The sequence below is a fragment of the Cryptomeria japonica genome, chromosome 4, assembly GCF_030272615.1.
Source record: "Cryptomeria japonica chromosome 4, Sugi_1.0, whole genome shotgun sequence".
Lineage (NCBI taxonomy): Eukaryota > Viridiplantae > Streptophyta > Pinopsida > Cupressales > Cupressaceae > Cryptomeria > Cryptomeria japonica.
Genome location: NC_081408.1, coordinates 681,462,390 through 681,485,663, shown reverse-complemented (window position 1 = coordinate 681,485,663; position 23,274 = coordinate 681,462,390). Strand labels below are relative to the sequence as shown.

Sequence of the window (23,274 nt, the reverse complement as noted above, 5' to 3'; positions counted from 1 at the left end):
ATAGCAGCCATATTATTTCCATTATGTCCTAACACTTTGTTATTGTGGCGTTAGGACCCTTAAAACGTAACATTTTATTATGAGCATTGTAATAATCAAATTTAGCTATTTAATGTAAGAAAATGATAGTAGGGGTATCATTTTATTCCAATATTGGTTGTACCACATAAGTCACTCTTGTGTAGCCTTTATATCAAGGTTGTAATAAAGGAAAGGATTGTCATGGATTTCATATTTTATTGAAGTATTTCTCTTAAAAAAGTTACTCCTTAAACAAGCCAAAAATACTTTCTTATATTTGCATAAACCATGCTAGCAACTATTCTTTTAAGCGTTGTTGTAATTTTTGCATCTTTTGCCTCATTATGACAATATTTGCAAGTGAGGTCCTAACATTGAAGAACTTCTTGGCCCTCTTTCCCAAGGCCTCTTCAATAATATCTCATCCTCACTAAATATTTGCAGCCTATATCTTTGGTATGCATTCAAACTTGCAATTGAAATCAATACATTTCAATAACAAAGGAGGTATCTACATGGCTTAAGAGACAACAATTCTAATTTCTTAGAAAACAGCATTTGATTTGCAGGTTGGAAAGTAAACTCCTAGGGCTAGGCAATTGCATATTAAGTATTTTGATTTTTTTTTTAAGTTATCTGCAGCCCACTCGCTATGTCAAGATCAATTATGGTGACGTGTGATCTTAATTGTCTATTTTGACAATCTTGCCATCACTAGAAGCTATGTTATTTAGATCTAATCTAAGTCTACTTCAATATTATTTCGGTGTAAAACTTTCACAATCTAATCATTAGTATTTTGGTATCACGAATTAAGTATACCTAAACTATTCTAAAAAAAATTAGAGATGATTGAAAAAAAAAACCTATATCTACATCTATGGAAGTTGGGATAAAGCTTTCAACTAACAATGAACTGCCATTAGCTAATAAACCAATGAACTGCCATTAGCCAATGAACTTGATCTATCTTACTACAATGATTTGTCTCTCTCAATTTGTGTCCAAGCCTCAAGTAAAACTAGCAAGCTACGAAATCGATCGTTTGATATCTCAAAGTATCTTTCAACTTCAGCATTATTTATCAAAGCTTTGTTGACTTCGTGAGCAATATATACTAATTCTAATATACAAAAGTCTACAACAAACTATGTGTTCAAACTTAATTCAAGAGAAATTTCTTAGCAACGCAATGAACACTATAATTGCCATGATTCAATTGAAGCAAAATACAAGGAAATCGTCAATGCAACTTTTATTGAAGTGTACTCAAAATGGTCATGAACCTAGTCTACCATACTAAAGCCATTACATTCAACAATTGATTGATAATGAAAACATTTGCATTTATGTGTGTCCTAAGTAAACAAAATGTTGACAAATTATGTAAACCACTTGATTAAGATGAATTCCAAATTGTACCTAGGTTAATCTTTAAGGGAGGATATTAGATTAATTTAGCTTTCTTTGTATTAATAATGTCGACAATAGTTTGTTAGCACTATATGTGAATTGGTTGGGTTGTGATATAGTATTTGTTGTAGGTTGAGTACATAGGTTGTAGATACTAGTGAGATTGTTTCTCAATTATAAGGACTATTGTTACATAAATTGCTCATACAAATAGATATCGCCAACTTAATAATATATTTGGTAAGAAGAAGATTCTCGATATTATCATGAAAATTATTTTTTAATTCCTTGTTAATTGAGATTTTGATTGAAAAAATTGTGAACATGTTGCTATAGTATTGTTGATATATTGTAATATTCAATTTATTATAAAATTTGGTTGATATATTCACCATACTATTTTTTTTCTATGAAACCCTCTTGTTAATATTATCATCATAATTTATGTCAATTCTTGCCACTCCTTGAAGAGGATTTCCCACTAAATTAGATGACTTGGTCCTCATTTGACCAAAGCTCCACTATTTCATGTCAAACTCTCTTACATATTTCATAATTGTCGTTTGCTCCATCAATTTGTTTTAGGCAAGCCAACTAATACCAAGTAAGGACACGTAACATCACTTGTACAAGCCTTCAAATTCTTCAATACCCTCCTTTGCAACAATATACTACAATAAGATTTTATCAAGGACAAGTAACATCATGTGTACAATTCTTCAACTTCTTCAATGCCCTCCTCCATTGCACCTATAAATATCAACCTTTGTAATTACTAACCTTCCTACCCATCCTTTGCATTAATGATAATCAATATTTAGATCACATTTGATTCTACAAATCCAAACACAAAAACCCAATAAAGGTCAAGAATCAAGAGGCATTGGTAAGCCCCTTACTCTTTGATAGAAAACTTTGAAGTAAGAATTTGATAGAAAGCTTTGAAGTAAGAATGCCCACAGATTGTGTACCTTGCAATTCCTAAGAATTTGATAGAAAGCTTTGAAGTAAGAATGCCCACAGATTGTGTACCTTGCAATTCCAATATTTGTTGTATAGCATGTGAAGTGTACATCTAAAAGGAGACTCAAGTTTTAAAACACATTGGCCTACTTGTATAAAAGAGTTGTAAAGTACATATAATGTGGCATTTGCTCCAATCATCTTTTAAATTCTAATTCACAATCAACTTTTTTAGGGCTACAAATTTTTGTGTTTGAGATAAAAGGAAAAACTAAAGATCTGAACCCAAGAATTTAACATTATCAAATCTCCTCTAAAGACAAATCAAAAGGTGCAAACTCCAACCTACTCTTACTAAAATGATCTTTACAAGAATTTTTCAAGTGCTCCAACTCTTACAAAATATCTATTGTAAAATTACCTATTAGCAAAGTGTCATCTCCACAAGAAATGGAAGGACCAAACTATGCAACATACCACAAAAGCATTAGTGGAAGAAATTACCACTATCATTATTGTGTGCATTGTAATAAACGATTATATAATTGATGTGAAAAAATTACATTTCAAGCATCATAGTTTCAATGTTCAAAAAGTCAAATTGTGCTTCTCCTTCTTTTCCTATATTTTTTGGGTTCTCGATATTTTCTCCATGAACATTATTCAAGGTCTTATGAAGAATTATTGTCTGTGCCCAAGTAAATGATCGCCATTTGCTTGGATGAATTTTTTTCTCACTACATTCGACAAGCTAGCAAGACTATTGACTTTTTAACTAATGTGGATATTAATGAAGCCCCATTTTCAACATTCATCAACGATAGATGTGACATTGGATTGTGAGACCTTTAATTTCCACACCACTTATCTCAGCTACTCCTTTCAATTTTATTATTTTCATGAGTTTGACAGGTGAGCTTTGAAGATTACTTTGAATACTAGCATATATTGCTTTCATGACATTTTTACGGTGTGCTTTTTCATTGCTTTGTGTGATTTTTGATCTCATCTTTGGTTTGGTGGGCGCGGCTGCCATTATACAAGGACTTAATGATGCAAAAGCATAAAGCTTACAAGACTACGGAGAGTTTTTGAGGAGAAAGAATTTTTCCCCCCTTGACTTGATCTCCTAAAATTCACAAAAATCGATATTGGGCACAAGACATGGTTTATAATCAGGTAAGAAAATGGATTCTCTATTTCTTGCTTTGTTCATTGCAAACCTTGAGGTCGTGGGTTCTAAAGAAGCGGATGGTAGAGAGGTTAAGTTTGATGCAATCCATGTTTTCTTGGGTAAGCTAGCTTCAGTTGGAAATGGTTATGTTCTCAGCAAAGAATTTCTAGAGGAAAAATCACACTAATTCAAGACCTCACAATCTTTTGTTTTGACCTGTACATGGTTCTCACAATCATAGGATACGGGAAGTAGTTAGCTTCTCACAATCATAGTTCTCACTGAGTCAGTTTTGAACGATCATAGTACTCATTAAGTTATTGATTTTTCACAATCACAAAACTCATTAAGTCGCCAACTTGTTTAAATTATCTTCTCGTTATGGTGGCACATTGGAATGAGCAATAAAGTGACAAAAATTTAATCATCAAATCAAATCTGGAGCTCTTGCTAGTTACGGAGGACCTAAGGAGGCTAAAAGCCCAAACCAGTTGTGGTGGTTGCTACAGGAGGAGCAATACCCTCTGGTGTTGCAAGAGGTTTGACTGTTGCTTCTTGTGGTGCAAGTGGTTGGTGACCTCGTGTGCTCTGTAACCTCATTTTATTTATGTGGATGGTTTTTGAACAGGCATTTGTACGTGTAATGTTAGGATTTTAGCAGGTTCGGTGGTTGCTTTTAGTCGTATAGCTATAATACCAGCATTGGGCATCTTTGTTTACCTTTTTTAATGTTACTTTTGACCATTGGCCATAGCGTAATCATTTTTTTCAAATTCTAAAGGTGAGATGCCCCGATAGAATCCTCTCTATATTATTAGAAAACAAAAAAAAAAAAAAATACCTTACTAGATAGAAGTAAAGCCCCAATTATCGCATTGCCATCTTAAAACACAAACAAAAAACTACAGAACGTAACCAATGTATCTAGCAATCAAGCATAGCTTCCTTAAGAACTGATATACATTAGGAAGACATTTTAAGGTGCATGGCTGCATAAAAGAAGTAAAATAACGTGAGCTATGTAAACAGAAACACGGCAAAAAAATCAGTAAAGATCAACCAAGAGACCAAAATGATGACATGATTAGAAGAACAAAATGAAAAACAGCTATCAGAAAAATAAGAGGCAAACATCGGAAATAATGATACACTGTAAAAATTAAAAGCTTCACCTGCTCTCTTCTTCCTCATATTGTTAAAAACATATCACATGATGCTAGATACATTCTTTTTATTAAACCCCATAAACTAAATACCTTTTACCATCACCATCATTCACTTCAATTATGTAAAACTATCCTACAAACAAGCTATGTTAATTTTCAAATAAACAGAGGAGCACCCACCCATTTTGAAACAGCCGCAAAACAGGACAGGAACACACAGACAGACACTTCTACCCATTCCTGCCCCTTCAGAGGGATCCAAAACATTCCACGGCTTAACAATCATGGAAAAGGAGTAATGTGTTTTAAAAAATCAAGACTACAACATGATATAAAACATTAAAGAACAAAAAGAACTCATGAATAATAAGTGCAGCCTTCCTTCGAATTTCGAATGAAGAAAACCAAGAATCCAAGGACATTAAGTAACTGATGATGCCAGCACTGGACTTTTCAACCAATCAATAGCATAGATTTACAAATCAGAATCTCTAGGAAGCTTAATAGTCAATACACAATGTTTTCAAAGCTTTACTGCCAAAGTCTAAAAAGTAAGACTATTAAGCATTATAGCAGGAGACCCATCTCCTACCCCTGGAGACGCATCTCGGACACGGAGATGTCTCCAGAAACTTCTTGACGCATAGGATGCTTTTGGCTGCCATCTCCAAAGTCTCCTGACCAAAAATTGACGTCTCTAGCCAGAAAACTTAGGGCAAAATGCAGTAGAAGGCATAAAAAGGAAAGCAAATAAATAAAATAAGCTTGCAGCAAAACAAAGTCATAGGGAAATAACTAATAAGGAAACCATGTCGTAGGAAGGCAAAAATCCATGCAAAGTCATATTGATCAGATCTACTGACAGTGTAGACTTAAGAGGGGCATAAACAGTTATATGACTAATTTCTTGTCATTGTAATGGTCTAAAGAAAAATTGCCTCTACTATTTAGCCAACAATACTGAGTGTGCTTAACACCTATATTACCTTACTTTCACTAAACCATTTAGACTAGCCATGGTACCAGCTATATAAGATTTTAATTTCAATTTTTGTTCAATTTTAAAGTTAATGTTAAACTTTACCGCTGTTCTTGTTTTCAAAGTTCTCTGTCAAGATATTTTTTGGAAACTATTAAATTATATTAACAAAAAATTGGTGTCTCCAAGTAACCCTGTCTGCTATTCTTGAATAATTAGTCGTACCAGTAGCGGTACCAGTCTCCAGAGTCTCCAAGTACCCGTCTCCTCTTAACCTTGCTATTAAATAATTAAGAGTTAAAAAATAAAATTATTATTGAGACATTATAGTCTTTCCTCTACTCATTATTATCTTATCTATTGTTTTCTCACACGGTACTCCATTCCTTTATTGATGACATTTTATTACCCATTCTTAGCATAAGTTATCCTTGGATTATAATTGTGTTCTCTATATTTTGGTCAAGTTGAGTATACTTGTACATTTATTAAATTTGTTGGTCCCTTCTTTGATGGGACAAGGATGTAACTGATTATATGTTTGTGAGAAATTTATGCAGCAGAGATATTGTATATGCATTCAAGAGACAAAGACTTAGCTCATTGGAATTCTTCCAAAAATAAATATCTCGACAAACTTTCACAACATGTAGGTACATCTCCTAGAATACTTGATATCAAACGGAAATGTGAATATGTCAGAAAGTTTGTGCAAAAAATCAAAAGCACTATGAAGACGGCCCAATTTTCGCTTGCAAAATTTTGTACAAATATGATGCCTCATTTTGATTTGTAGGAACTTGAGACAAATGTTTCTTGATACCAAAACCTTTGAATCCCTGTTTCTTGTTTCCAACTGTTTTCCAGTTGTGATTTATCATCCCATTTCTAATAATATAGCCAAAAAACCCCATCTAAAAAATCATCACGACTAATGTTTCTTAACCTTAAAACCTCGGAATTCCTATTTCTTGTTTCCAAGTCTTCTCCAATTCTCATTCTCATCTCCTGTTTCTGATAATATAGTTAACAAAATACTCAAAATCCCATCCAAAAAAACATTATAAACACAAATGTTTCTTTAACCTAAAATATTTGAATCCTTCTTTATCATTTCCAACTCCTTTCTCATTACCATTATCATCTCCTGTTTCTAATAATATACACAACAACATATTCAAAATCCCGTCCAAAAAAAAAATCATTAAGGAGCCAAAATGCCAAATTTCATATCAACAAGAATTAACAAACATTGTCATTCATATTCCCAGCTTAGAATGTAAGTCAATCAATTATGGCACCATCTTAGCCCTCTCCTTGCTCAACACAATCTCCAACTTATTTCATATCCTCTTCAGTAAGAAAGATATCTGAGGTGTTTTCATCAATAGATTATGCATTCCATAAACATGCATCATGAATACAATCTATAAACTTTTATTTGGCAACCTCATTGCCAAGCAATTGGTGTTTCTGCAACGTCCCACAATGACACTTCCCATTCATAATTTCATCTACTGTTTCTAATAATATAGATCATGCATTTCATAAACATGTGTTCAGAATACAATGTTTGAACTTTTATTTGGTGACCTTGTTGCCAAGCAATTGGTTTTTCTGCACCATCCTGCAAGGAAACTTCACATTCGTAATTTCATCTACTATTTCTAATAATGTAGGCAACAGTGTGCTCAAAAACCCATTCAAAAAAAATATCATTAAGGAGTTCAAATGCCAAATTTCATATTAACAATAATTGTCAAGCATTGCCTATCATATCCTCAGCTTTGAATGCATGGCAATCTCTGTAGCACCATCTTGTCCCTCTCCTTGCACAACATATTCTCCACCTTATTCCCTATCCACAGTACTAGAAACTACTGAGATATTTTCATCAAAATATTATGCATTCCATAAACATTTGTCTAGAATGGCCATGTATGGACTTTTACTTGGTAATCTCACAGCCAAGCAGTTGGTGTTTTTGCACCATTCCACAGAGACACTTCCCCGGGAATCTGGGTGACATTTCAAATTTCCTGGTTGCCTTGGAGGGGCCATCCTTTTTGTTCTGAATAGGACAAGCCTGCTCCATCTTGTGCATAAATTTTCTTTTTAGTTAGTGAGGGAAAAAAAAGGACAGAAAGCTACAGGGAGAATTGTCATTACAAGTTCGGCTACTTTTAATTTATTTAAATTAATTCATGTGCAACCCCCTCACTGTAAACAAAATTTGGAAAAATATTGTCATCCCTGAAACCACAGCCCACTTCCCTGCATTCCCCCATCATGCAAACTTGGAGAAACATTGTTCTTTTTGTTGAAATTTTGTCATCCCAGTACCATTTGGTAAAAAATAGAAAGCAGGGCTTTTAGACATTGAGATATAAATTCCAAGTATTTCCAACCATGGAATACCTCCCCACAAAACAGACACTCCAATGTTGGCGAATAATATGCAAGTCGACTATGCACAAAGGCATACAAGGTCTGTAACTATATACCTTCTCTGCATCATGTTGCATCTCTACAAGATTACAAGTGCAACATCAATTTTATAATCACCTATTCTGGCTTATTGTATATCTAAATAACCAAAACTGTAAATTATTAAATTGCTAATAGTTCAGAATTGAAGGTTGTGCCAATTACTTTAACAATTGGGAAAATGGAACAAATTTGGCATGTCAGAAACAATATAAATCTTCTAATGTTAGCAAATTATTACATATAATATGAACTTTGGATTATTATTTTAGTTTCCTAACTATGCAAGCCAATATTTTTTTTGGTTTTATCAGACCCTGGAAAAAGGAACCGTGAAAAGATCTTCAATAAAAATAACTGTCACCATAAACACCAAACTTTTCCATGCTAAGTATAATTTGCCTGTATCTCTAAATTTAGAATGGTCAACAAACCCTTGTTTTCATTATAGTGTTGTCATTGGATTATTTGAACATGACTAGATCTATTTTTACATAGTGTTTTCGGGATAAAACCACAACATTCTCTTTCATCTTCCCTGCCAATACTTTTAAACTTGTTTAAGATGCCTCCGTGCGAGACAAACAGTTTTATATGCATTTAGTTTCAAGAGAAATCCATTTTCACTTTCTGCAGATGGGATCCACAGCTCTCCAAATTAAGTAAAATGATAGCAGATTATTTGTAATCTCTTCTGTGAACCCAAAACTGATCTTTTATTTTCCTTAGTTTCTAATAACTGTGCTAGGCAATAACAAAGTTTAACATGCTCTTCAACTATCCACAAAAAGAGCAAGCAGTAGAGTACATGCAAATTGGTAGATATGTAGACAATACGAGACAACTGCATTCGTTCGAGTTTCAACCATAGTACCTGGTATTGAAACAACATTTTATACAAGTTCAAAATCCTATTAATTAAGAATTCTAACCACAGAAATCAAGATCCAAGCAAAAAAAAAAAATTAAGGCAAAAAACAAAACATCCTTTCTTTGTTTTCACTATCAACAGGCTTCTCAGCTACAAACCATCATCTTTATAAATGTTCATTTTAATGAACAATAATGTATATAGTATGCAGCATAAAAATATGCAGGCGAGAAACTAACTCTCTATTCCATGGACATTTATCAATTGAATTGATTTTTATGTTACATAGAAATAAAACACTCGCCCAGCAGGTGCTGTCAAATACATAAATGCAGTGCATACAAATGAAAGAATCCAAATTAGCCTTATTGCTATACACTTTTACAGGATGAGGAAGAGATAAGTACTTGCATTACAAGCATCTGTCACTTGTCTCACTGTTGAAAAAGCCACCATACAGAGAAGGAAGCATTCCAGGGAGCAATTTCTGTAATGCGTACGGGACACGCTTTCCACATCTTTCACCTGCAAGTAATCATGAAATCATATTAAAACTATAACTATTTCCATCTTGTACCAAAAAGATGTTACCCAAATAGAAAAAAAATTTAAAAAATACTCTAATTAAGCACTCAATCAACCGGAATGAAGCAATACCTTGTGCTACAGTAAATTCAATAGTTATGGTTAGACTTCAATGAATGGATAGAAGTAAATTCTTATGTAGTGTCTGTTGTTATTTTAGTATGTCTTACACACCGATACATACTTCCATACAAGCAGGCAAGATAAAATTTACTATAAATTATTGTATATTATTATCTTCATGAATACTATTTATTAAGAACTAACCTGTGAAAATATGTGTAGACCTTTCCTTTCCTGTTTAGGAAGTGCAAGCAACCATCAATAGATCTGTGTCATGTATCAATTCAACAATAACCTACAAAAGTTGGATCATTGATTTAGAAATACGCAGTTGATAAATAGCACAAGCACACACTACAAGAACAACATCACAAATTAATACAACACAATGAAAGAGCCTGCAGCATACACTACCTTATAGCATTACATGTGATCTTAGTTTAGTGATCCGCGACACCTGTGAACAAATTAAAAACTATGAGAAACAAAAGATTAACAAATTTAGAAAACAGTAAAGGTTCAATTCATACTGTCCTAAACTACAGATCTCCACCACAATCAAAAAGTGCAATTTCACGCAAAATAATTATTGATATACTAAAATATGGGTAAAAGCTCAAATCAGGAATAAATTATGCCACACAATGTGTCAATTCGCTTTGAAAATAGTAACAACAAAGAAATCACACCTGTAGCATTCACAATCTCCACACCTAAATGTCTAAATGCAGAAGTACGCCAAAAGGATTGAACCAAAAGGAGGAGATAGATCTCCTTGAACAATAAAGATTGACCCAGTTCAAAGAACATCAAAGAAAACTGAAAAGGCTTAAATGACATTAGGAGATTTCAGGTAAGAATGTGTGTGTGTGTGTGTGTGTGTGTGTTACACACACTCTTATAGTTGGGGTAAGAAAAGGCTAAACCAACATTTATATATCAGTCTAGGGTCAACCTCCTTCAGACCATCTTTTATCAATTGACAGTAAAGAGATAAAAAATAGCTCAGGTACTCACTAATTAAAAAAGTGGCTTAAAAATCCACCATTCTACTTTTGTTTTGTGCACCGCAAACAATTATTAAATTATCACTGTTATTAGTGCTTACACTTTCCTTTTGTATGCCACATATGAATGCAACTTAAAGTTATTTGTGTTTATTTTTCATAATCATACAAATAATGTATGACATAATACTTTTTAATGAAAATGCAGAAAATTGATTATGGATCCTTTAAAAAATTCAGCTACTCCATGCATGATAAATGTTTATCCACCACATGGAATAAAACAAGGTTGCATGGGTACGGGGGTACTCGGAGACGTTGGGGACTGATACCGGTACCGGTATGCCTATTTTTTCAAAATAGGAGACGAGGGTACTTGGAGACGCCAATTTGTTTTTAAATATAATTTAATAATTTATAGAAAATTTGAAAATATAATGACATTGAACTTTCAAAACAAGAATTAACATTCACTTTGAAGTTTAAGTACACAAATGTGAAATGAGTCAAATCAAAATGTCATACAAATGTTTGAAAATGGGGCTCATGTCGGTGGTTTTTGCTTCTGCCATGCATCGCGACAAACTTTTTGACTTTTGCGCATGTTATTTAGGGTGGAGACGGGAGGGCTTGTTGACGTGGAGTCTCCTATGTGTAGAGATGTCTCCTGACGAGTCTCCGGTACGGGAGACGCGTACCAATCTCTGGTACGCGCTCTAGGGGGTTGGGTACGGGTACTCATGCAACACAGGAATAAAACAATCACGACTTTTCTTCTTCCTAAAGAATCTCTCGATTTAAAAGGCAGACACTACCATGGACCCATAAAAAAAATAAAAACATACCCCAAAAGTCATCGACCATGATTAGGAAAAATATATAAATCTTCCACTTTAAAACCAAAATATCAATCAACTAGTACTTGAATGCAACATCACCTTTCATTGTAATCCCAAAATTAAAAATATCATTCAACTAGTACTAAAGATATTGTGTACCTTGCATTGTAAAACGTCAATCAACTGTTACTTCAAGCTACCAGGATTCTTAGACTATTAGCATGTGTGGATCCCTCCACAATCATTTCTAAATAAAGACCTACAGTATTTTTCTTCATACTTCTAGTGAGCCAAATTCAATATGAGCCCACAACAATGAGTATTTTTAATTTATACTAATGATGAAATTGTATCATTGACAACTATTGTTGCATTGGCTAAAACAGATCTGCAAAAGATTTTATTTTTATCATACCAAGATCTTACCTCCATTATATTTCTAGCAGTTTAAATTTGTAATTTCTTAAGAGCTAATGAAAGATGGAAAATAAAGTAGCCACACTGAAGTTGAACATGAAATTTGGAAACAGGCACTATTGTTCAATGGTTCATATAGCTAAAAGACTGTCACCAACTGCAAATAGACTGATTTCGGCACACAGCATAGCCAAACATCATGTTAAGGATGTCTCTCAAATCCTACCATGTGGACAGTTATCACATAAAAGACAAAAGAGTTCCATTCAGGTTCAACCAATTTAAATCTACTTTGGTAAAAAGCATTCAGTTGTTTTTGTGGCATAACCACTCAAGCAAGGGGCCCTATTAATATACCAAAAAATATGGAAATCTTAGAACCTAAGTCACAAGGTTCGAATTCAAATTTGAATTCGATGGCCATGAAATTTGGATGAAATTCAACAAGGGAAAAATTCAAAAAAAAACCGGATAAAATTTGCCTTATATAATTTTGTTTATTTTTTAAATATATGTATACTTCTAATAAATTATCAAAATAGCTTAACATACAAAGAATACCCGCGAATAAATTTTGTTGCAAATACAAAGAATACCTGCAACCTAGCAGTTGCAAACTTGCAGATACAAAGAATACCCGCGACCCAGCAGTTGCAGATACAAAGAATACCCTCAACCAGCTGACTTGTGTGTTTAGAGGCAGATAGCAGCACTTTATAGAGAAAATCTGCCGAAAATCTAAAAAAAACCCTAAACGCTTTTCAGAAACCCTAGAAAAACGCTTTTTAAATTTTAACTTTAATTAAAAAAAGGATGTCCTAACCGTACCGAATTTATGGCCGAATTTGAATGAATTTTTCATAGAAGTTTGAAATTCGATAAAAATCGAGCTTCATGCTTGAAAATCACCGATTTCTATGACTTAGCTTAGAACTGACTAAAAGTTAGACCAATGATATAGCTAAGGGCAGTAAAGATAATATGTAGCCTTAGAATATTTGAAATTTGTTAGAATAATATTTCTTTATACTGTTAATGGTCAATAAAATAATTAGTTAGTTGACATCTTAAATGTCTTTTGTAGTGTGTAGGTGTAGGTTGTTAGACATCTTAAATGTCTACAGCTGTAGGTGGTTAGTAGTTAGTAGGCATGTTAAATATCTACAGTATTTTATATGCCTACAACCGTATCTCTTTCCTTCAGTAATATATAAGAAAATTTACCATTGCATCTTTTTATGCAATATGGTATCAGAGCCTTCTATAGGTTTTGAAAAAAATCTTCGCATAAAAATTTCATGAGCTTTTAAGAAGAGCTTTAATTCAAAATTTTTAAAGTTTTTTTTCTAGCTCCCAGTTTGCGTGGATTTTCTCAGGCCCGCGTTTTTCGTTACCCGCACCTTTGTGCTTTGCTTCCATTTTTGGACAACCTCACGTAGGTTTTCTGCATCTTTGCATGGATTTCGACTGTTCGCGGGTCTATTCGAGGACATTTTTGCCCTACCTGTGTCTGTTTTTTCCTTTGCCCGCGATTTTCTAAGTCGCACTATTTCTTTTTCGCGACTGTGCACCTGTTTTCACATCGTTTTCGATGCGTTTTTCGCCCTTGCGACTCATGATTCTTTTTTGCTCGTGCGGCTTAGCTCATGCTTCTCTGCCTGTGCAACCTCCTAAAACAACCACACAATTTAGGTTTTGTGCTCTCAATTCTGTGCCGATATTTTTCTGTCCACGATTTTTAGAAAATCGTGTTTCTACCTGCGAGCTGTCTCATCTTGCAGTTGGGGTTTCCTTTTTGGGGGGGTCGTATCTACACATTTTGAGCTCCGATCGGGTGTGTTTCTGCTACGTCCTAGGGTTTTTTCTAACGGGTTTCAAGTTCGCGATTTTCAATTTTGCAGCCTAGCTAGGGTTTCGTGATTGAGTTTTTTAGAAAAAATTTCATGGTTTTTAAGACCTTTTCTAGGTCGTCATCAATTTCATTTGGGGATGCTGAAAAAATTTTGCAAACAAAGCCGTGCTAGGGTTTCAGTTTCTACCTTTGAATCTAAATTGCAGAACTTTTACAAAAAAAACCTTTGTTTTCATCTACTAGTTTTCTTGCATTGGAATTCGTGCCTTCACCAGTTCGACCTCGAGGTACGTGATGGCATCTCTAACAAACATTATGCTCGAAAGTAGCTAGAAATTCAACAGTAGCAACTACAACACCTAGAAGTAACGCATGTTGACAATGTTTTGAGTACCGATGTCTTGATGCAATTGTTCTGGGCATGTCTCCACGTGTCCAACTACTGTTGGAAAAGATCAGGACAAATGGGATGAGCACAACCAAGAAGCTGTCATGCTCATCAAACTCTCCGTCACAGACGAGCAACTACCACAGGTACCATCCGGCAAAATTGCTAAGGAACCTTGGGATCATTTGAAGAGCATTCTTTCTGAAGAACATGCTCTTTTCGATTATGATGGACGAGAGGATGCCACTAGAGGATAACTTGATAAAGATCAAGGGCATCTGTGATCAACTTGAAACGATTGGTTGCACAATGGAGGAAGATGACATGGTTGTCATCAAACTGAAGAGTTTGCCCAAATCCTATGAGCATTTCATCGAAACACTCAATATTACTTCCACTGACGTCAATTTGAAGTTTCCTGATCTTTGTAACAAGCTTTTACAGCAACATCGGTGGCAACAGTAGTTTGGAAGTAATACCAATTCCACCTCCACCGAGCAAGTAGTCTCTGCCAAAAATTCTGCTAAGAACAAAGGGAAGGCTCGATCTTCTCAATCGAAAGGCTCTGGTTCTTCTCAGGACAACAAGAAGAATAAGGTTCAGTGCAATTATTGTCATAAGTTTGGTCACATGAAGGCCAAGTGTCGAATTCAGTTGGCCTCTAAACAAAAAAAGGAGGGCCTCAACCAAAGACAAATGTTGCCGAACACTCTGAGTAGAAAGAATCTTCTTTCTATGCTTTTATGGCTAAGCGAACAGCAGATTCAGTACACTCTTCTACATAGTATATCAATTCAGGGGCTTCGCGGCATTTTACTCATCGTCGGGATTGGTTCACAAAATTTGAACCATTCTCAGATTCAATAATCTTTGAAGGAGGAGAAGAGTACACAGTTGGTGGTAAGGGCACTGTCCAAATTCACTCAAGCGGTAGAACTTTAATCTTTCTTGATGTCTACACACTCCTCAGCCAAATCGTGTAGTTGAACATCTAAATCGCACCATTATTGAAATGGCTCAATCTATGTAGGAGCATCACAATGTTCCTAAGAAATACTAGGCTGAAGCCGTCTATACTACAGTCTACCTACTGAATCGGTCACCTACACATGTCGTTAAGAAGATGACTCCTGAAGAAGCCTAGTCAAGACGCAAGCCTAAAGTGGGGCATTTGAAAGTCTTCGGTTCTACTGCTCATGTATGGATTCCAGACGCTAAGCGTGCTAAGCTAGATTCAAAGAGCCAAACACTTATGTTTACTAGTTACAGTGACAACCACAAGGCCTACAGGTTGATTGGTGTGGAGAGATCGTCTCATTTTCATCGTGATGTTGTGGTTGATGAGACTACTGGTCCATTTATGCCTTCTACTACTCCTAGTCCTACAACTCAGTCTGTGAAGACTTTTGATGTTGGTGTTCGTCTTCCTCTTGGTTCCCATGATGGGACGGCTTCAGAGCATTCTGACTTTGAAGATGAGGAATTTACCGATCTAGCACCACCTGATTTTTCACAGGATTCGCATCCAGATGACTTTGTTCCAAAAACTACAGGGGATGTTGTTCCTCCAATACTTGAAGATGGTACTTCTACCCTCAGGCCTAAATAGTGGGCCAAGACAATAGGAGATCTTCATGATGATGAGCTTCTCGAGGATAGATCAGTTCGCCAAAAGAGAAAGCAGCAAAATACAATCAACTTTGCACTTATGGCAAACATCCACAACATCCATAAGCCCCAAACATATTTTGAGGCTAAAGGCATTCCAGAGTGGGAAAAGGCTATGGAGACAGAATACCATAGTCTTCTGAAGAATAACACTTGGGTTCTTTTTGATATGCCTCTTGGGAAGAAACCTACCAATTGTAAATGGGTTTATAAAGTCAAGTATCATGCAGATGGTACTTTGGATAAGTACAAGGCCAGACAAAATACCATAGTCTTCTAAAGAATAACACTTGGGTTCTTTCTGATTTGCCTCTTGGGAAGAAACCTACCAACTGTAAATGGGTTTATAAAGTCAAGTATCATGCAAATGGTACTTTGGATAAGTACAAGGCCACATTGGTAACTCGGGGATTTACACAGCGAGAGGGTATTAACTACGAGGAGACAATTGCTCCTACTGCCAAGATGAGCACAATTTGTCTTCTTCTCGTCATTGCAACTCAATTTGGATGGAAACTTCACCAAATGGATGTTAAGAGTGCATTCCTCAACGATGAGTTGCAGAAAGAAGTTTATATGACTCAACCTCCTAGCTTCAAGGTTCTTGGTAAGGAACATCAAGTTTGCAGATTGGTAAAAGCCCTCTATGGCCTAAAGCAAGCCCCTCAAGCTTGGTACTTCAAGATTGATCAGTATTTGGTTGAATATGGTTTTCAGCACAGTCCCTCTGACACTAATTTGTATGTCAAACTCTTTGGTGATGATATCTTTTTTCTTGTTGTCTACGTGGATCACTTGATCATTATTAGCAATTCAACACATTTGATTACAGCCATCAAACAGGACTTGTGTCAAGCTTTTGACATGACAGATTTGGGGTTTCTCCATTATTGCTTACATGTTGAAGTGTGGCAAACTGATGACAGTATCTTTATTTCACAGTCCAAGTATGCCCGCAATTTGCTTGACAAGCTTTGAATGCAGGATTGCAAACCCGCTTCCACACCTATGGAGAAAGGGTTGAAGTTATCAGCCAAGTTTGATTCACCTGTAGTAGATGAAACCGAATTTAGGCTACTAGTAGGCAGCCTCATCTACCTCACTGCCACTAGACTTGACATCAATTTTGTTGTCAACTACATCTCTCGCTTCATGACGGCCCCAAAAGCTGATCATTGGATTGCAATGAAGCAAGTGTTGTGATATGCGAAAGGCACTTCAAACTATGGCATTCTGTATAGCAGGTCCAACGATCCAAATCTGTTGGTTACACTAGCTCGGATTGGGCAAGATCAGTGGATGACAAAAAATCCACTTCTAGGTACGTATTCAGTTTGGGTACAAGCGTTGTCACTTGGAGCAACAAGAAGCAACAGGTCGTGGCTCTTTCCTCAACCGAAGCCGAATACCGATGAACAGTCAAGGCCGCATGTGAGGCAGTTTGGCTCCGGAGGCTGCAGAGCAGATGCCGCAAGCAGATCCTTTTCCCTTGTATACTGATAATCAAGGGGTGCTCAAACTACCCAGAAATCCAGTCTTCCATGAACGTACCAAGCATGTTGAGCTTCATTGTCACTACATCCGCAAGCTGATAGAAGACGGATCAGTTCAGTTGCAGTATGTTCCGACGGCGGATCAGATTGCGGATATGCTCACCAAGTCTCTAAGCCCCGATAAGTTTGTAAAATTCAAGGGGCAACTTGGTGTTTTTGATAGATTGACCATTAAGGGAGGGTGTCAGAATAATATTTCTTTATACTGTTAATGGTCAATAATGTAATTAGTTAGTTGACATCTTAAATGTCTTCTGTAATGTGTAGGTAGAGGTTGTTAGACATCTTAAATGTCTACAGCTGGAGGTGGTTAGTAGTTAGTCGGCATATTAAATATCTACAGTATTTTATATGCCTATAAATGTATCTCTTTCCTTCGGTAATACATAAGAAAATTTACCAATGCATCTTTTATGCAATAAAATTCAAAATGGGTAATTAAAAATTAATGAAGTTGAAGACAGGTTAAAAGTTTACTGAAGTTAAAACCACAAAAAATGTTACACCATCCAAAATGCAAAAAAAGAGATGATTAGAGAAAGAACTCTACGAATTAGATCCGTGCATGTAATTTCCTTATCAGTTAAAAAGGATATTTTGATGAATATTTGATGGTACCCCATACAATAATTGCATGTGGTATTTAAACTGCAAATCAAACTCACATGCAAAACAACTTCTGCCTTACTAAAAGTATATTTATTGATCATGCCTTCAACAATAAACCATGCAAAAGAGAATTTTGACATCCAAACCAGAAACTGAAACATTTCATGATCCACTTTGTCACCAAAATTAATCTAGTCACTCAAATATGATCATGTATACTGTCCTGCACTATGAAAGATTTCCAAACTCACCACTCTAAAGAGTATAAGCACGGAGAACACACAATAAAAGAACGACTTCATCTAAAAACTAACACATAGATATATATACATCCATAATGTAATCCAAATGGTGGGGTTGATTCAAATGGCAACAAGCAGAACTGTCTTAGACTCTTAACCTTGTCCGAGAGACTCTCCACATGGTTGCATTACAATTTGCTTTTATCATCATAACAAGAAAATCCCCAATTCAAACTTCATAATTGCACTTATAAAATGCCTTTGTAAACTAAGATTCCGCTGCTGATAGATCTTCCATCTTCACAGAAATTGTATTTCACATTAAAAGGATTTGAGCAAGGTTAAAATCTAATACAGACATCAATTATATGACTGATCCGACTTCATGTTCCATACACCACAAAATGTAATCCGAATCGCTAGTTATAATAATGGATGTAATGCTGTATTGAAATTAGTCCACCTCAGCACAGGTGTTAACGTCAAGAGAAGAACTGTGTAGGCACATTTGCAACTTATGGCATTAACTACTTCTTTGAACAACAAATACCAGCTGACTTTGTTGTCTATTCAAATGAATGGACCCCAAGTCAAGGCTTTCAAGATAAACAGAAAATTATCCTTGGATGTAGGATATGCAAATTAATACTAAAGATGAATCAAATAAACCAGAGTAACAACCAGCCTGTCTTGATTAACATGCCATTTTACTTGGATACCTAATCCTAGCTTTGGAACACATTATGGTCGGTACATAGCATAAATAAAGCAGCCAAACGTCTAAACCTTGCTGCCACCCTTACTTTATCTATTTACAGTTCTGGTTTTAAAATTACTATTCAGATTTGTCCTCTCATTTCTTATTTCTTGAAAGATGGATCCAACTTGTAGAACAAAGTTAATCAACATAAACCACATACTGTTGTGCCCTTGATGAATATAGCCCTCGTCTTAATAGCCAATTCATGACATTGTATCTACTAGTATTTCTAACCAGGCAAACCCCAGAGGGATGTTTTGCAAACTACGAAATGAAAGATTACAGTATGCTGAGAATTGTCAACTATAGAATATGACAAATAGAGTAAATATCCCCTGCCTCTGTGCAGAAATGTAACTTGGAATTATAAAGATAGTGAGTTTCTATCTTGAGTTTGACAGTCTTATTATAATGTAAAGCAGTTCAAAGAAGTAACCTCAACAGCAGGAAAAATTCTCAGAACAAGCAACCATGAATCTTGATTGCCTGCTTTGATTTTTCTACTCACTGCTAGAAGTACAAATTTGGCCAATGTAATCATGAAATGGATATCACTTTGCTGATAGAAACACACTATAAAATGTTCAAAATACAATAACTCCTTACTGCATCCTAGGAAATTGCAGGAAGTAAATGCACATTATATTGAAATTTGGATATGACTGACCATTACATGAAAAATAGATAATGTGGCAAATGTTTGTAAAAGGGAAACTAAAATAACTAATATTTTCAAATCCAATTGAAAAGTCGCGAGACAAATACTCAGACATCAAGATTCAAAACATGTAAATATTATAATAGTTATTCAGACAAAAATTTCTTCACCTTTTTGAGCCACAACTGCAAGGAATCTTCTTCTCTTCAAGTGGAAATTTATAATTATACGTTAGCTCTTCGCCTGCAGATATAAGCCTTTTTGCATAAATGAATATTTTCTTATGGCCCTCCACAGTTATAATTTTAGTGTAGCAGTTTGGCTGAAACAACAAAAATTAAATAACAAATTGTCACACCAATGGCTAACTATAAACTTTAATCATCTAGATAATTTTGATAAACAAGATAAAAGTATAAAAGGTAAACCAGAAGTCTAGTCCATCATACAAGAATTCGAGAAACAGGAAAACCAACTTAATGTCAACTTGTAGTGCTTACCTCACATGAATGATTTATAAATCTTGCTAACCCACCTCGCTTAGTTGCATCAACCTGTCAATTAGAGCTTGCATCATCAGCAGAAATTTCAGAAAACAAAGTCTTAAATACAACCAAATCATTTAGACAATCATATTTACCAACCACAACAATGCATAGCACAACTATGAGGATGTATATTATGTTAAAAATTTCCTCAAATTGCATTAAACAAGAGTTTCAACTTCAAGTCCGTTGTCCGAAATTATTTTGACCAAACATATTTGCTCTTAAGTGTCATCATACCATCTTATCAACTTTTGTTGCAAACTAGAATCCTCTTATTTGATTAATTCGTCAAAGATGATTCTCATATATTCTAGCCAGTACTGCTAAATTCATGTTCAAATGTTGTGCTACAGATAGTTTAACATAACAAAAACATCCTTGTCTGAACCAAGATAAATTGTTTGCAAGACTAAACTGGAACTAATCCCTCACAAGTTATTTTGTTTGAGAACAGAAGCACACATTATATCCAACAAGTATTGGATATCTAAGCTGAGAAAACAGAGTTCAATAAACCAAACCAGATACCAGTAAATAGAAGATCAACATCAACAGAAAAAGATTCACAATATGTATCAATACAAAATTCTATCTCTTTGATCAGCATAAGTTAAAAAGAGAAATGACAGGGCTTGCTACTTCATTTGAATTATGATCTGATAAAATCTTGACATGCAAATGTTTGAAAAGAAGCAATCTTGTTTCAAACAATGATGTCACTACTTATGGAATTTGCCTCATGTATAATGCTTAATAAAGTCTGCTATAAAGGAAAGATTATCACTTGATGCATGCCACTGACTACAGAATAGACCAAACAATCTTACAGGCACATTGCAAAGCTGAAAAAATAGTGGTAGAAAAAAAAAACAGAGTCTCGACAGTAATATCAACCAAGAAGCATGCACATGCACATACATTTACATCATTTCCAGTACAATTTGTTATTTGTTATCAAATTATATGCCAGGTTACCTGGCAATTATATATGAATGTATTTATTACAAATCATTATAGATTTCAGAAATCTACATATAACATACAGAATAGCATTTAAGAATTCTACCAATATTACATGCAGAAACATAAGCCTTGAGTTATAAAAGGTTAAAAAAATCTATAAAGAATACACATATTAAAGATGCAGAAAACCTTCCAAACGCAGGAAAGATAACTCACCACATATTCATTATCTATTCGGAACAGATAGCTACTGCCAATACCCATTTTCTCATAGTTCTTCTCTCGAATATCAGATACCTATGAGATTAATACAAAAAATATAATGGTCATCAGAATCACCTCTAAAAAACAAAGCTTTCAAAACCCTATTTTTGTTTCACAGCCCATGTATATCTAAAAAAGGGAAGGAGGCCAATACCCACATCCCCTCCTCCAATTAACTACACTGTACAAATAAGGCACTTCAAAGAATAAGCATCACTGTTTCATCCAATAAACATGAGTCTCACTTATTTTACCTTAGGTCGAATCAGCTCCCCAACATATTCAATCACAAAGTCATCTGCCTCAATAGGCTCCAGAGCAACCAAGCCCCAGTCATGTATCTTGCTTCGCTGAAACTTCAGCCGCTTTTTTCGGGCCTGCAGAACAAAATAAGTCAGATCTCTTTAATGGATTGATACAAACTGAATACTACATAAACTGAAGCTGAATTCATTATTTCTTAAACCTTCAACTGAGTAATTTTGAGCAGCTCGGCACCCTCTGCAGCAGCAGCTAGATTCCGAAGCTTTGCTCTATTTGTTCGGGCTGACTGACTCTTATTCACCAATTTTGAAGGCTTGTCTTGTGAACCACCAGACTGATTGATATCAAAAGCTTGAAAACCTCTCACCAGCGCTCTCTCAGCAGGAGAAGCATTGTGAGACCATTTGTGCCATGCCCATCCACTGATAGAAGAACGGGCACAACCATCTGACATAGGGAATTTAAATTTAACATTAACCTTCAGAGATATCTCTTTCTTTTTTCTCAACCGTTTAGGCAAATCCTTGCTTACACCAGTGAGAAAAGGGGCATTCCAATTGTCATCACAATTGATAGATTTCTCTGCCAATTCTGCTACAGATTTCTTTTTCAAACTTCTTCTTTTAAAGCTTGACACTGCACAGAAAACGAAATAACATAAAGATTAGCATGCTTTTACAGGAAAACCAGGAAAACAATATCAAATGCCATACAAATTGATTACCCACACATATACACTTGCCTTGTAAAGATGAACTTCCAATAGCTACATTCTGTGTGTTAGCCTCCTTAGAATACATTACACTAGGAATGCAACGGTTAATATTTCCACTACCATTTATCCCATTTATCCCATTTATACCATCACCTCCCAACTTTTCCAAAGAGCTATATTGTGCCTTAGATAATAAGAGATCCATAGAGATGGTGCGTGACTTATGAGGATTCAGAACCTTTTTAAGTGGTTTCTCAGCAAAACATTTCACATTATCCCTACATTTCACAGATTTTTTGGCATCCGTTCTTTGTTCCTTGGTATTAACACTGTGCACTTTGTCTGTAAAACTATCTGGAGAGCTGCAGCCCACAGAACTCCCAGTACAACTGGAATTTGTAGAGACATTGGCCTGCAAATGATGCATAGATGGTTGTAATTTGTCTCCTTGTCTTTTTTGTTTCACTGGGTACTGATTTAATAGTCCACTTCTGTTTTTAACCACAGAAGACTTATTGTCAATTGATACACCCCATGATCTCTTTTGAGTTGTTTCATCACTTATTATACTTGATTTCATACTAACTACCGCGTGAGATTCAAACGGAATTCTTGTTTGCAGGCATTGCTCTGGCTTTTCTTGACACAACATTGTATCTAGCTTCAAATAAGCATGTGTCCGTTCCATCCTGATGTTAGAACTTGAATCTTGACTGCTTGATTCCTACAAAGCATGCAAATATAACTGTATTATAAGTAAACTAAACCTAAATGACTTCCAGCCTTTTACCGCCTAAAAAGAAGA

The 23,274-nt window shown here is 35.2% G+C and overlaps 1 protein-coding gene across 9 annotated transcripts in view; it reads right to left on the bottom strand.

Moving 5' to 3' along the window:
• Positions 1-23,274, bottom strand: part of LOC131028643 (uncharacterized) — a 98,860-nt gene that overhangs the window by 53,380 nt on the left and 22,206 nt on the right. For 6 of the 9 annotated variants that reach the window (XM_057958971.2, XM_059220059.1, XM_057958973.2 and 3 more), the window contains exons 9-17: positions 22,497-23,193; positions 21,957-22,390; positions 21,745-21,867; positions 21,443-21,523; positions 20,216-20,269; positions 19,886-20,037; positions 10,137-10,179; positions 9,927-10,017; positions 9,482-9,599 (exon numbers count right to left, since the gene is read on the bottom strand). In XM_057958971.2, the coding sequence (XP_057814954.2) occupies positions 10,158-10,179; positions 19,886-20,037; positions 20,216-20,269; positions 21,443-21,523; positions 21,745-21,867; positions 21,957-22,390; positions 22,497-23,193 (1,563 nt within the window). In that variant the 3' untranslated portion in view covers positions 9,482-9,599; positions 9,927-10,017; positions 10,137-10,157. Of the gene's footprint in view, positions 1-8,612; positions 9,078-9,481; positions 9,600-9,926; positions 10,018-10,136; positions 10,180-19,885; positions 20,038-20,215; positions 20,270-21,442; positions 21,524-21,744; positions 21,868-21,956; positions 22,391-22,496; positions 23,194-23,274 lie in introns of those variants that run through there. The other 3 variants (XM_057958978.2, XM_059220060.1, XM_057958968.2) reach the window with 3 other exon arrangements.